Consider the following 13,449-nt stretch of genomic DNA (forward strand, 5'->3'; position numbering starts at 1 on the left):
GTTTGGCAAAGTTTCCTTTGTTTGATAGAAGTTTCCCCAGCAGTGAGATATTCCCCTTAAGAGCAACCTCACCCCTCCTTTTCAGAGGGCCGCTGGTGTGGGCCTGGAATCTTATTGATTTCCTTTTCTCTTAATTTGGCTGCAGCTTCTGAGCATCTCCTTGTAAGCAGTTATTTTCAATGCTGTTTGATTACTTGGCATTGGTTTGCCCCTATATTTGCCTATCATTTAAAGGGGGCAACTTTTTATTGTAGGCAATTATCTTCTAATTCTGTCTGACTGCAGTTGGGGTTGCTTTGTGTATGGGATAGTTCCTTGGAGCCAGGTGCTAATATGTAGTTGAGCGCTGCTGCTTGAACTCTTGCTGGGTTGTGATTTAATAAATATAAATAAATACAAGCGGTGCAGTTAAGTGATGTATAGCTTGTTCATTTTGTCAGCAGTTACGCGGAGCAATTGATAATAGTAATTCCTACTCATAGCTATAAATCCATTGGCTATTAATTGAGATACTATCGATTAATAATTAATTCATCAACCGTGCTCCGAACTTTATTGATGCACAATAATTGTATACTAACATTTAATTACAGTCAAGTTATTAATTGATTGGCGATATTAATACTAATTTAAAATAACAACAACAATAATAAAATAAAATAAATTTGAAAAATAAATAAATAATTATTAATAATAATAAATAATAATTATTATTATAAATAATAATAAAAATAATTAAATAATAATAATTAAAATTAATATTAAAAATATAAATAAATAAATAAATAAATAAAAATTAAATTTAAAATAAAATAAAAGAATTAGTGATGAAATAAATAGGCGCATTTTACTAGTGCACAGAGCAGCTCATGGCGCCCAAGAGGAAGCGCACGGGTGCAGTACCAGCAGACACTGTAGCTGGCAACTGTCGTAATAATAAACCCAAACCCATTTCGCATTTCCTCAATGCCTTCAGATCATTGTTGACTATGAACAGCGCTTTCTCTTAGCTATTCTTTAGTTCTATTTGCCTTGCGTTTCTTACTTCCTTGTTTCACAAACCAGTGGCCAGCCTTTAAACTACCCAGGTGCAGGCCCAAGCCCTCAGACAGGAACGGCGGCTGTGCAAACTAGGTCTCAGGCTTGCTCGGCGACGACTGACTTTCAGAACCGCATCGGGGCGCCTGCGTGGAGGCTGCCGGCCCGTATCAATAACCCGGTTGCTTCCAGTTCTTCTAGTTCTTTGCAGAATAAGCAGCCCAAGGTCCAGCTTCCAGAATCAGGCACCTCATCAGCCGGTGATGATGAGTCAGAATGGCTAACGCCCTTTCTAGGGAGGCCGCTGCTATTAGCATCTGGCAGTTAGCCCGTATGTCGAGAAGAAGCCATCAGAGGTGTATTGCACTGGAAACCTGGACCTTAGAAAGGATTTAAAACATAAGGTGTGCTGGTAATTCAATAAAGGGCAATGCCAAACCAGTCTTGTAAGTACCCGCACTAGTGTGAGAGATGTGCAGGGGCTCACCCAGCCACAGCGTGTTACAAAGAGAAGCGGCCCTTTCGGGGAGGTTGGGGCTTCCACCACTCTAGTTCCAGACGAGCCCCCACAGCAGGGAACCATCGATAAAGTCCTTCTGGGTCTAGCATTTTCTCCAATTCAGCTTTCTCCTCTCCTCAACCTCTTGTCTATCCATCCGGACGGAAGTGCAGCATCCTATCTTTGGAAGGGTTTCTCAGAGGGTTTCAGAATCCCAGTAGTTGGCTCCTTAACCGCAAAGGACTCTCTTAATCAGAAGTCAGTAAGGAAAAGGACGCTCACCTCGCCCCACGAGGAGCTAGCCCCACCCCCGGGTGCACACCATGTGTGCCACTCCGGGTGCCAGAGCAGCTAGCTCCGCCTCTGGAGTCACACTATGGCATACAGCTAATTGGGATGAACCCAACAGGGCCGCCACTTAGCCCCTGCTTGGTCTCCAGGACAGAGGCACCCCTTCCCAGACCCACCCCCCTTTTGAAATTATTAGGCAACCAAATGTATCATTCCATAACACCTCAGATAGGAATTATTTTTTCCTGGGGAACCTGCCTTTTTCTCCCAGATCAACTACAAGAGCAAGACCACAGCTTTAACAAAATGACAGCCCAAACAGGAAGACACATGGGAGCAATGGTACTGCTTTGAAGTGTTCCAGATCCATTTCCTGTTCTCCCAATGAGCAGGGCAGCTGTGGGCAAAATTGCAAAGAAGTACAATAATGATTTAGTCCTTAGTCCTAGAATCTAGTAAGCCTTTAAGCCCAACAGTCGGAATCGCATAATTTCAATGCTTTAACCATATTAGGGAACATGTATAGATAGTAAACAAATTGCTAGTTTTGTGAGAAATAACACTTCGCTGAAGTGGATAACGCTTTGGCTAAGAGCTCACCTTTGGCAATCTTCTGGTACATGTTGCATATGTAGCAGTTCTTTCTAGCTAGAGTGAAACTGAAACCTGACATTTACAGTATCAGATAGAATTGTTCTGGAATGTCCTGGCTGTGTCTGGAATGTCCTGGCTGTGTCTGTAGTACAACAGTTTTGGAAATCTGTAGGAGAGCATCCCACCAATCTCTTGTCATACTAACAATCTTGTTATCAACTAACAATCAAAAGTGCTAAAATTTTAGCTACATTGGCAACAGGATGTTGGCTAGAAGCAACTGGTTTTCTGAAGCTAAAACTTACAATTTTGTTCTAGGAGTTACTTGATCACAATATAGAACTATTTGTTTATTCCTTATGAATTTTACAAGCTACCATTCAATTTAATGAGTAAGCTTGCACTTCCCCTTAGCTAGAAATCTACCAGTCCGGTATGGGTAGAACAATGGCCCATAACGGGGGAAAGCTACTTGCTTTAAAACAATTGGTGAATGAACAATTATTGGCAGATCATATTGAGCCTTCAGTTAGCCCCTATAATACCCCTGTCTTCGTCATAAAAAAGAAGATTTCTCCAGGATTTAAGGAAAATAAACCAGATCCTTGAACCCATGGGGCCTTTGCAGTGTGGTCTGCCTAATCCAAATGTGATTCCACATTCATATCAATTGGCTATAATATATTTGCAAGATTGTTTCTTCTCCATTCCCCTACAGGAGAAGGGTCGTAATTTTTTTGCTTTTATTATTCCTATGTTAAATAACATTCAGCCCACGGAACGGTATCAATGCAAAGTCCTACCACAAGAAATGCTGAATTCCCCTACCATGTGCCAACAATACATCAGCCATGGTACACATTGCTGTTTAAGCCGTTTGTGCATCATTTTACCCAAAAAACATCACCTGTCCTGCTCCAGATATCGCCGTTCTATTGCATTGACTAACGATTGTGATGCTTTTGTCTCTCTTCCTAGCAGGTCTGAATATATCTCTTTAGCTGTTTCTCTCCTAGGAGTCCCTGGATTGGCTGTCCGCAATAGTAGGAACATCAATTCTTTATCTTGTCCTGCAGAAAAAGCCCTGAATTTTACTTCACAAGCTCTTCACCTTTTGAATAAAGAACAGAGTGAACTCCACTATGGACTTTTACAAAATCGTGTTGCTATCACTATTTGCTGATGCTTCATCATTACGGCTGTGAACAAGTGGACGACATGTGTTGTTTTAATATTATTGATAATTCTAAAGCCATTCAAAGCCAAATCTCTCATTTGCAAAATCTTACACATCACATTAAACAGGACGTTGCTTTTTCTGGCCTCTGGGAGTCTTTCACCCAGTGGCTTACTGCTTGGCTGCCTAACTTTACTTGGCTTCGTAATCTCTTTCAATATGCCATTGTTATTATATGTATATTGATTTTGCTATGTTGCTTCCTCCAATGCATTCCTGGACTCATAAGTCTTTTGTCTCGGCTTCTCTCTCCCCCTCAGCCACCCAATAAAATCATTGCTGCCTACTTTGCGAAATGGCAGCACCAACAGTAAAACATTAGGGGTGATATGGGTGGACTTATTTCTGGCATGCGCTAGCAAACCACGTATCCGGAAGTATTTTTTGTCCCATCCACCCTGGCAAACTTATTTCGGGCATACGCTGGCATACCACGTATCCCGAAGTATTTTTGTCTTATTCACCCAGAAATCATATAGTAACCCCTCGCAAATAAGAAAAGAAAGGGGGAGATGCTGGGAAGTTTTTGCCTCTGCACATGAGTCTGTGAATGTTCTGATCAGTTCCCATTGAGTTCATGAAACAGTATACCCTGACCTGTTCTTAATGCATTGCTGACCACATCTACGGAACGTGATTGTTGTATTCTTTCATGTTATGATCAATCATTAGTAATTGTTTTAGTCTTGCTATATCAATCATTAGTTAAGGAGGTTTTCATGCCTGTCCAATTCCGTGTTCCCTGTGTTCCCTTTCCCAGCCTTTCTTCTATTGGTGATTAATGCCTATATGTAATCTTTGCTTTGTACTTGTGTTAACCAATCAGCAACCAGCACATACGTGGCAATGCATGTAATATTCAGTAAAAGAGACTCCTCGAGACTTGCTCGAGAGACGCCTCTCGATGACACCTGCTACTCGTCTGTCGTTATTCCAACCCAACAGTTATTTATTTATGTATTTATTTAGTTTTTGTAATTATTTATTATTTATTTATTTTATTTATAAATTCAAAATGATAGGTTGCTTAAAAGCAATCAGTTGCTCAAATAGCCTAATCAAGCTGAGTATCCCTTATTGAAAGGGTTGCAAAAAACTGTTGAAATAGGCCTATAAACTCCTGTTATGCTGAATTGCCAGCACAATGCCCTTGGCCAAAATGGTGGACTCAGCTTCACCAATTGCCCCAAACAATGCCCTCAGTCAAGATGGTGGGCGCTGCTTCGCCACGTGTCTGCACAATGCCCTCACTCAAAATGGCGGATTTGGCTTAGCCACATGGTGACCGTGAGCTAGCATTTACCCGTATAAAGCCCTTACTTAAAATGGCGCGTGCAGCCTCTCAGTATGGGCATAACTCGGCTTCAAGCGCCGTAACCCAGGCAACCACTATGCTTTTTGAATGCCCGCTATTAGACCCAGGAAGTAAAGCTGCAGCTAGGACAATAAAGAAAAGAAAAAACACTTAATGCTAGCCCCAACCCGTGAAATAGGAAAAGGGGGGCACTTAATTCCAGCGATAAGTTCACGAAAGAGCCGCAACGGTCATCGGCAAGCTAGCGGCAGAAAATTAAGGCAGGGGGACCAGCTATAAAGCTACACTTCGCCCAGTTAAATGAGGCAGCTCAGTAAAAGAGATGCTGAGGCTCAGGCGGTAACGAATTATTATGGCAGAGCCGCGCCGTGAAGCGGTAGTGTGATGGGATGATGAGCTGCTTGTGCGTAAAATTGTAATCCCTCAGAGTTTGTGCAACTCCACAAACCTCTGTGTGTGACAGAGCTCCTCAAACATGTCTGCTCTAATCGCTTGCAGATTCCGACAGTGGTTGTTTTCGGAATCGTTTCCAGCATAAGAGTTCCTTAACGGAAACCCGCCTTCTGGACTCACGGCGTGACAGTTTCCGGCGAGGCGTGGGTCTCCCTATGGGAGCTTCAGATACCTCCCCACTGTTCTCGCTGGAAGCGTCTCTGAGCCCTCCCTCCTGCTCGCATTCCCTCAGAGATCCACTCCTCCCCCTGCTGGTCCCTGCTTCGGCTGTTGAGTCTCTTCCTTCCTCCCTGAGCCCCTCCACCACCTGTTCCTCCGATGGCAGTTCCCTGACAGGTAGGCTTGACAAAAAGCAAGGCACCCCCTCCAGCTTCTGATTCAAGCCTCTGGCTTCTGATTCAAGCCTCCAGCTTCTGATTTAAGATGCTTTTTGAGACCTCACGGCGAGCGGACTACCGCTGCTAAAGCAAACCTCCACCGAGGAAAATGGCTGTTCCATGCTATGTGGTCCTCCCCGCTACCGGAAAGTAATACTGGGCAACCCTCAAACCTCTAGCGAGCACTGAAGCATCCCACAAATATCGCTGCTCCCGTCTGCGCAGCTTTGCCTCAAAGAAGCACCTGGGGGGAAGATCGAAGGAGGGTTTCAGGGAATCCCACGTCATTGCAGAGAAGATGAGAACGGCCATAGGAAGGAGCCGAGCGGGGGGCTTTCAGGGAATCCTACGTTGTTGCAGAGAAGATGAGAACGGTCGTAGGAAGGAGCCGAGCGGTCACGGTTGAAGAAGCGAGGGGCGGCTACCCGGGCAGGTGAACGGGGCTCCCAAAGCAAAGAAGTTTGTGGGCAAGGAATCACCCACTGTAAGGTAAGATCCGCTTCCAGCCCCCACTGCAAATCAGCGTGCTGCCCGACTTGAGCAACCTACGGGGGAACAACTGAAGAGGAAAACAAAGCCTCGTAGCACAATTAAAATATATTTGGGGACCGCTCCTTGGCAAAGGTGCCAGATTCCTAAAGCCGCAGTAGTTCCGATAAAATCGCTCTCCTTTTTACCACTCAGCAGGCTAAGGACGAAGACAACCTGGGAAAACAACAAGAGAATTAGTTAGCACACACGAGGCGCTGGATAAAAATCCTCGAGGAGCCAAAAAACCTAGCTAGCTGCAGTGCGGAAAAGAGGGAAACCCTCAGCTGCACCAGACCTAAATGCAGCGAGGCCACGCCTCCCGGGCCAGCCCTGGATTCCCTGTTATCGCGGGGGCTGAAGCCAGCCCCGCGAGCGTGGGGGAGGGGCGTGAAGCCCACAACCCCACCTACTCCCTAGCTCGGAAGTGGCTTTCTCATATATGTTATATGTATTCATACACACACACACACACACACACACACACACACACACACAACTCTGGAATAGCAATACCGTTGTGTAAGCACATGCATGGAATTTTTGAATAATATAATTAATGTGTTTTCCTCCTCAACTAATGAGCTGCTTAATTTTCAGGTGCTGCACAGTCAATTGTGGACGAAGTGTGGTCTGTGTCGCGTATTCCACGCGGCGTTTTCAGCAAAACACTAAGAGTTCCAGGTTTTTCTGTGCAGTCCTTTTTTAATGTGAGCTATATACAGGCTATATACAAAAGAAACAGTCCATACAGAGTACTTACAAATGAATACTCTCCACCACAGCACCACCACACTACAGCACAACCACCACACCCCCTGTTAAACAGGCTTTCCTTTTTAAAACAGGTGATAGCCAATTACACTAATCACACTCCTGCTGAGTCACTCTGACCCAGCAGAGTATTGCATCATCCTGTTGAAGCCTGCAGACTTATCCAGTATCCTGCAAATCCCAACACTCCTCCTTAAGTCAAAGGCTTGAGACCCAATAATTCTCTTAAGTCTCGAAATTTAGGAGCATCCAAACATTTTGTATACAAATCTGCCACATTACATTTTGTGTTACAGTGCTGTACCTTTAACACATTTCTTTCCAAAGCATTTTTCACATTTCCGTATCTTATCGCAATATGTTTACTCTTGCTCTTAAAGTTCTGTTGGTTAGCAAGCTGTTGTGCAGCCATGTTGTCACTTAGTACAGTGATTGGCATTTCAGAAGTTATTCCAAGCTCTTTTGTTAGGCAAGCAAACCACTCTATTTGTGATACACATTCGCTTATGGCTGAGTACTCTGCTTCACAAGTACTTGTGGCAACAAATGTTTGTTTTTGGGATTTCCACTGAACCAGGGCATTTCCAATATATATGGCATAGCCAGTGGTAGACTTTCCATTTTCTCTGTCCCCCCAGCTGGCATCAGCGTATGCATACACTTGCTGATCATGTCCTGTATCCAGCACCAGTTTAATCTTTTGTGCCTTTCAGATACCTTAGGATTCTTTTAAGTGCTACCCAATCTCTCTGAGCCGGGTCTGCACTTCTTTGGCTTAACAGGTGCACTGCCAATGTTATGTCGGGTCTTGTCCAACAACTTAAATATAACAGAGAACCCAACAGAGAATGAAACGCCGTTGCATTCTCACATTTTTGCCCTTCTGGTTCATTTTTGTACTGAGTAGTTATGGGAGTGTCAACCTCATTTGCCCTCTCCATTCCATATGTCTTCAGTAACTTTTCGATTTTTTCCTTCTGACTCAGAGAGTAAACGCCCTCTTCATTTCTCTGAACCTCTACTCCTAAGTAATTCTGAATCTCTCCCAAATACTTCAGTTTGTATTTGTTACCTAGGCTGTTTATAAACCAAGACACTTGCTTTTGTGCAGTTGTTATTAGACAGATATCATCAACATACAAAAGTAAATAACAAACACTTCCTTGCACCATTGCTGAATATAAACAGGAATCAGCCAGGCTTTGTTTGAATCCCATCTTTTTCAAAGTTGTGTCTATGCATTCATGCCATAGACGTGCACTTTGGTGTAAACCATATAGTGCCCTTTGCAGTTTTAACACCATACTGTCTTTTTCTAGCTCATAACCTGGTATTTGCTGTAAATATACCTCAGCGTCAATAGGAGCATTTAAATATGCTGAGGCAACATCAAAATGATTAACTTTTAACCCTCTCAGACTTGCCATTGCTAAAACTGATTTTACTGTTTCAGCCTTTGCTGTTGGGGCAAACACTTCATCATAATGTATCATTTTCCTCTGTGTAAAGCCCCGTGCAACCAACCTGGCTTTCCTCTGACAACTACCATCAGCCAGCTTTTTCACTTTAAAAACCCACTTACAGCTTATGGGCTTTTTACCTTCAGGCAATTCTGTAGGTACAAACACATTGTTGTTTAGCAGAGAGTTATACTCTGCCTGCATTGCCTTTAACCACGCCTCTTTCTCTAGAGTAGGTAACTCTTGCACTTCTTCAAAGTTTTCTGGCTCAGTTACACAAACCTGGTTTATGGTGGTTGGGAACCCATAACGGTCTGGAGGTTGACCTTTATTACTTCTTGCAGACCTCCTTGGTTCATTAATCTCACCCCCTGGGCTACCTTCAGGACTGCTTTTGGGGTGGATTGACTCTGGAGATCTACCTCCTCCTGTCCCTGTTGCACTTTCTTCTCTCACCTGCTCCATGCTAGCAGCTGGAGAAAAATGCTCAACCTTTACTTCCTCCCTTTCAGTTTCTCTGGGAGAGCTGCCAATTCTTAGCTTTGTTTCAGCTGCCTTATCAGGTATGCTCGGCAGTAAAACTTTTTCTGGCAGCAGGTTTGCATGTATCTTGGGCCAATTTCTTTGCTCATTAAAGCTGGCTGATCGACTATAACTCAAAAGGTTTTTATCATCTTCAAACCTGTAGGCTTTCGTACCACTTTCATACCCAAGAAATAGCAACTGCTGTGCCCTTTTCCCACCTTTTCTTCGGTTTTTCACAGGTATGTCAACCCATGCCTTTGTCCCAAAGATTCTTAAATGTTGCAAACTGGGACTTTTGTTATAGAGAATTTTATAGGGTATGTCATCTAGTACCCTTGACCACAAGCGATTTCCAATATAATTCGCAGTCTTAATACTTTCAGCCCAGTACATAATTGGAAGATTTGCATCTGCTAACAATGCTTTCATTTGTGTCTGCAAGACACCTCCTCTACGCTCTGCTACTCCGTTCTCCTGAGGCGTGGCCACATTGGTAAGCCTATGTTTAATCCCTTGGGCACGCAACCAGTTTCTTAGGGAGCTTGCCATAAACTCCCCTCCCCTGTCTGATTGAATAGAGCACACCTTTTCACCAAGTTGCCTTTCTACCCTTTTTACCCAGAACTTCAGAGTTTGGGCAACGTCAGACTTTTGCTTTAATGGATAGACCCAGCCAAATCTAGAAAAATCATCCACTAGGATCAAACAGTACTTGTTATGGGAGACACTAGGTGGAAAAGGACCAGTTACATCAGCATGGATCAACTCCAGTGGTTTTTTTGGTTTCTCTCTGGCTTGCTCTTGCTACTGGGCAAGCCCTGCTTTTAACCTCCTTGCAGATATTGCAGTCTAAGTAATTATCACAACTTTTTATGTTTTTCATCCCCCCACACAACTCCAATGTTTTGTTTAGCACCTTATAGCTAGCATGAGCCAAACGCCTGTGCAGGAGATGAATACACATATCATGGGTCGGGACATTTTGCACATTCGCAACCTTAGATTCACACTGCAGTACATACATATTAGTTCTAAGGCTAGCATTTGCCAACACTGCCCCATTTTGCTTTATCTGGCACTGGTCTCCCACAAAATTTACTTCAAAGCCTGCTTTTGCCAAGTCAGGAATGCTCAGGAGATTGTTTTGCAAACTAGGCACACACAACACATTCCTGAATGTGTGTCCCAGCTGTGGGAACACAACCTCCCCCTCACAAACCACATTAGCTTTCTGGCCCGTAGCAAGACTTACATGTTTTTTGTTTGAAGCCCTAGCATCAGTTAGCAGTCCTTTTCTTTTACAAAAGGTTTGAGAAGCTCCACTGTCCAGAACCCACAGCTCCTCATTTTCTTGACCATCTGCAGACACCCAAGCGGTAGACTCCCTCTGCTGCCACTTGTGCTTCTGCTGTTTTTGTTGTTTCCTCGGGCAGTCCCGAAGCAGATGTCCACTGGACTTACAGCAAAAACACCTTTTTACTTTGTTGACCACTGGCTGGTCTGCAGCAGCTCCTCCTGGCTGTTTCTCCAGCTCCCGACACCTCTGCTCTTCCCGGCTGTTGTTCCCTCTGGGATGCTCCAACAGCTGGGCTGAGGTCATCTTCCGCTCTGCACGCCTGTCCTCCTCTGCATACAACCGTCCGGTCACGTATTCCAGAGTCAGCTTATCAGTCTCTACAGACTCGAGGGAGTTGACCAGCATATCATAGCTATCATCAAGGGAACTCAGGACTATAAAGACTTTGTCCTCTTCCCCCACAGGCCTCCCTCTTAAGGCTAGCTCCTGGAAACAGCCTGTTAGGAATTTTAGGTGGTTTACCAGGGAGTCCCCCGGTTTCTTCCGACACCGGTACAGTCTCCTGGTCAGTGTTATCAGTGAGCCAGCTGTCTCTCGCACATGGACAGCCTTGAGCGCATTCCACGCCTCACTTGCCGTCACCTTATCAGCTACGTAGACTAGCTGGCTGTCGTCCACTCCAAGGATGATCGTAGCCAAAGCTTTCTCATCCTTTTCAAGCTGGGCCTCTGCTAGTGCCAGCTTTTCATCGTCGTCCTCATCCTCCTCAGGGGGCTGCGGTGGCTCTTCCACCACTTTCCACAGGCCCTCACACTTGAGGAAGTGTTGCATGCGGACCGACCAGATGCTGTAGTTCGTGGCCGTCAGCTTCTCTAACAACACACCAGTTCTGGACTGCTCCATCCCTGCAGCTCACCTCCAGCACCCACGGCTAGATAACTGCCACCTGTACTCTTGCGCAGCGGAAGCGTGCTGGGCCCATAACCCTGTCGCGTATTCCACGCGGCGTTTTCAGCAAAACACTAAGAGTTCCAGGTTTTTCTGTGCAGTCATTTTTTAATGTGAGCTATATACAGGCTATATACAAAAGAAACAGTCCATACAGAGTACTTACAAACGAATACTCTCCACCACAGCACCACCACACTACAGCACAACCACCACACCCCCTGTTAAACAGGCTTTCCTTTTTAAAACAGGTGATAGCCAATTACACTAATCACACTCCTGCTGAGTCACTCTGACCCAGCAGAGTATTGCATCATCCTGTTGAAGCCTGCAGACTTATCCAGTATCCTGCAAATCCCAACAGTCTGTTGGCATTGCCTTTGTATACTATGTCCTAGTTCAGTGGTGGTGAACCTATGGCACGCGTGCCAGAGAGGGCACTCAGAGCCCTCTCTGTGGACATGAGTGCCATCACCCCAGCAGGCCCATAGCTTCCATGCTGGAAATGGGGGGGGGAGGAGGAGAGGAGGGCTCACATGCAAGCAGGAGTGGAGGTGGGGATCTCTCAGAAGTTGAGCGGAGGCTCCATGCCAAGAGATCCTCACCTCCACACCTGCTTCCACACAAGTAGGAGCGGGATCAGGCAGCTCAGTTGCGGATTGCATGGCTGCCTTCAGGTGGTGCAGGGGCTCTGATGCGGAGGTGGGGGCTCCTTTAAACTTCCCCCTTGAGGGGAGTGCAGCCGCAAACCCCTAAACTGAAAGTGTGATGGAGCCTGCACCTCCCCAGCTGAGCAGCCCCAATCCAGCTCCTGTTCCCGTGCAATCTGCGCCGTGCACATGCGCAGAATTCCAGTTGCAAATTCCCTTGGGATGTGGCCAGAGCTCTGGAATGGATCCTGTTCGCAACCAGAGGTACCACTGTATATGGAGAACCTCTGCTTCTTAATGGTGGTGTTGGAGGGTTATCGGCAGGCCTCCCTGCCTCCCCCCCCCTGCCATTCCATGCTAGAGAAAGAGCCAGGTACCAAGACAAACTGCAAATAACTGAACCTCAAAACTGGACCAACAAACACTGCCTAACTTGCCCCATATCAACCGCAAAGTCTCAACAGTAATAGGCTCCCTTGTGTCTGGCAAAGCCAGGTGTACACAATGCCAGCCAGCGATTAGCTTCTTTTACGTGGAAGGTATTACAGAAGTCAAGCAGTTGAAAACATTTGCTAAAATAAGAGACAGCCGCCCTATGGAGGCTCATGGTCTTGATAGCCAAACCTGAGCAATGTGTGACATTTCCATCACTGACCTCTGGTTGGGTGGGTTAGTCAGAATTGGAGTAGCTTCCGCTGGAATATAAAAAGTTATTCCAAGCTGCATATTATTTGGCCTTTTGTGGGTCCCTTCATATTGGCAAGGAATTCCATGATTCATTGCAGAACAGAAGCAAGTTTATTCTATAATGCATGGTAACACAATATAATATGAATATATATTATAATAATAATAAGTAGTACTAGAGGCTGTGCCCCTGCATGTTGTTACATTTTTACCATCAATTTTGTTGTGTGTTTTTCTTCCTTAGATCCTTTAGTTATTGCTAGCCAACCTTTAATATTATTTGCGACAGAAAAGAAGAACATAAGTACAGAAAACAATCAATGTAAAAATTTTAAAAAATGTGTCTGCATTAATATCAGATATATAGTTTGCCCCTCATATTAAGACATTATTTGAACTTTTGCATCAGAGAAAGCACATCCTTATACAACTGCTTTGGTGCATCAAGACCCCAGATAAAATCCGTATGTTGCCATTCAGGAATATTCTTATAGAAAACTAAATGAGGGATTCGAGGGAGCAGCCGTTCAATAGCCTTTTTGGTTACAATAAGGTCATTCCCACTACTCCACACAGCTGTTGGCACAGTAATGTCTTCTATCTTATAAAATGGGGGTGTACTCTGTTGAGAAAAAGAACAGAAAGATGAAAATTAGGTTCACTTTTATTTATTTTCCTCTTTTTAAAGACATCTTTTGGATCTTCAGATACATTGAATGCCTAACATCTGTCCCTTGAAAATCATTAACTATCTATTAAGTATCCAACTCCTTACT

General features: G+C 44.6%; 1 protein-coding gene across 3 annotated transcripts in view; it reads right to left on the reverse strand.

Moving 5' to 3' along the window:
• Positions 1-12,765: 12,765 nt before the first annotated feature.
• The window catches only part of LOC309532140 (lysosomal acid lipase/cholesteryl ester hydrolase-like), a 30,454-nt gene continuing 29,770 nt past the window's right edge, over positions 12,766-13,449 (reverse strand). For all 3 annotated transcript variants that reach the window (XM_082222141.1, XM_082222142.1, XM_082222140.1), the window contains one exon: positions 12,766-13,295. In XM_082222141.1, coding sequence (XP_082078267.1) covers positions 13,062-13,295 — 234 coding nt within the window. In that variant the 3' untranslated portion in view covers positions 12,766-13,061. The remainder of the gene's footprint in view (positions 13,296-13,449) is intronic.

Source organism: Podarcis vaucheri, assembly GCF_965113315.1.
Source record: "Podarcis vaucheri genome assembly, chromosome: 5".
In the NCBI taxonomy this organism is placed as follows: domain Eukaryota; kingdom Metazoa; phylum Chordata; class Lepidosauria; order Squamata; family Lacertidae; genus Podarcis; species Podarcis vaucheri.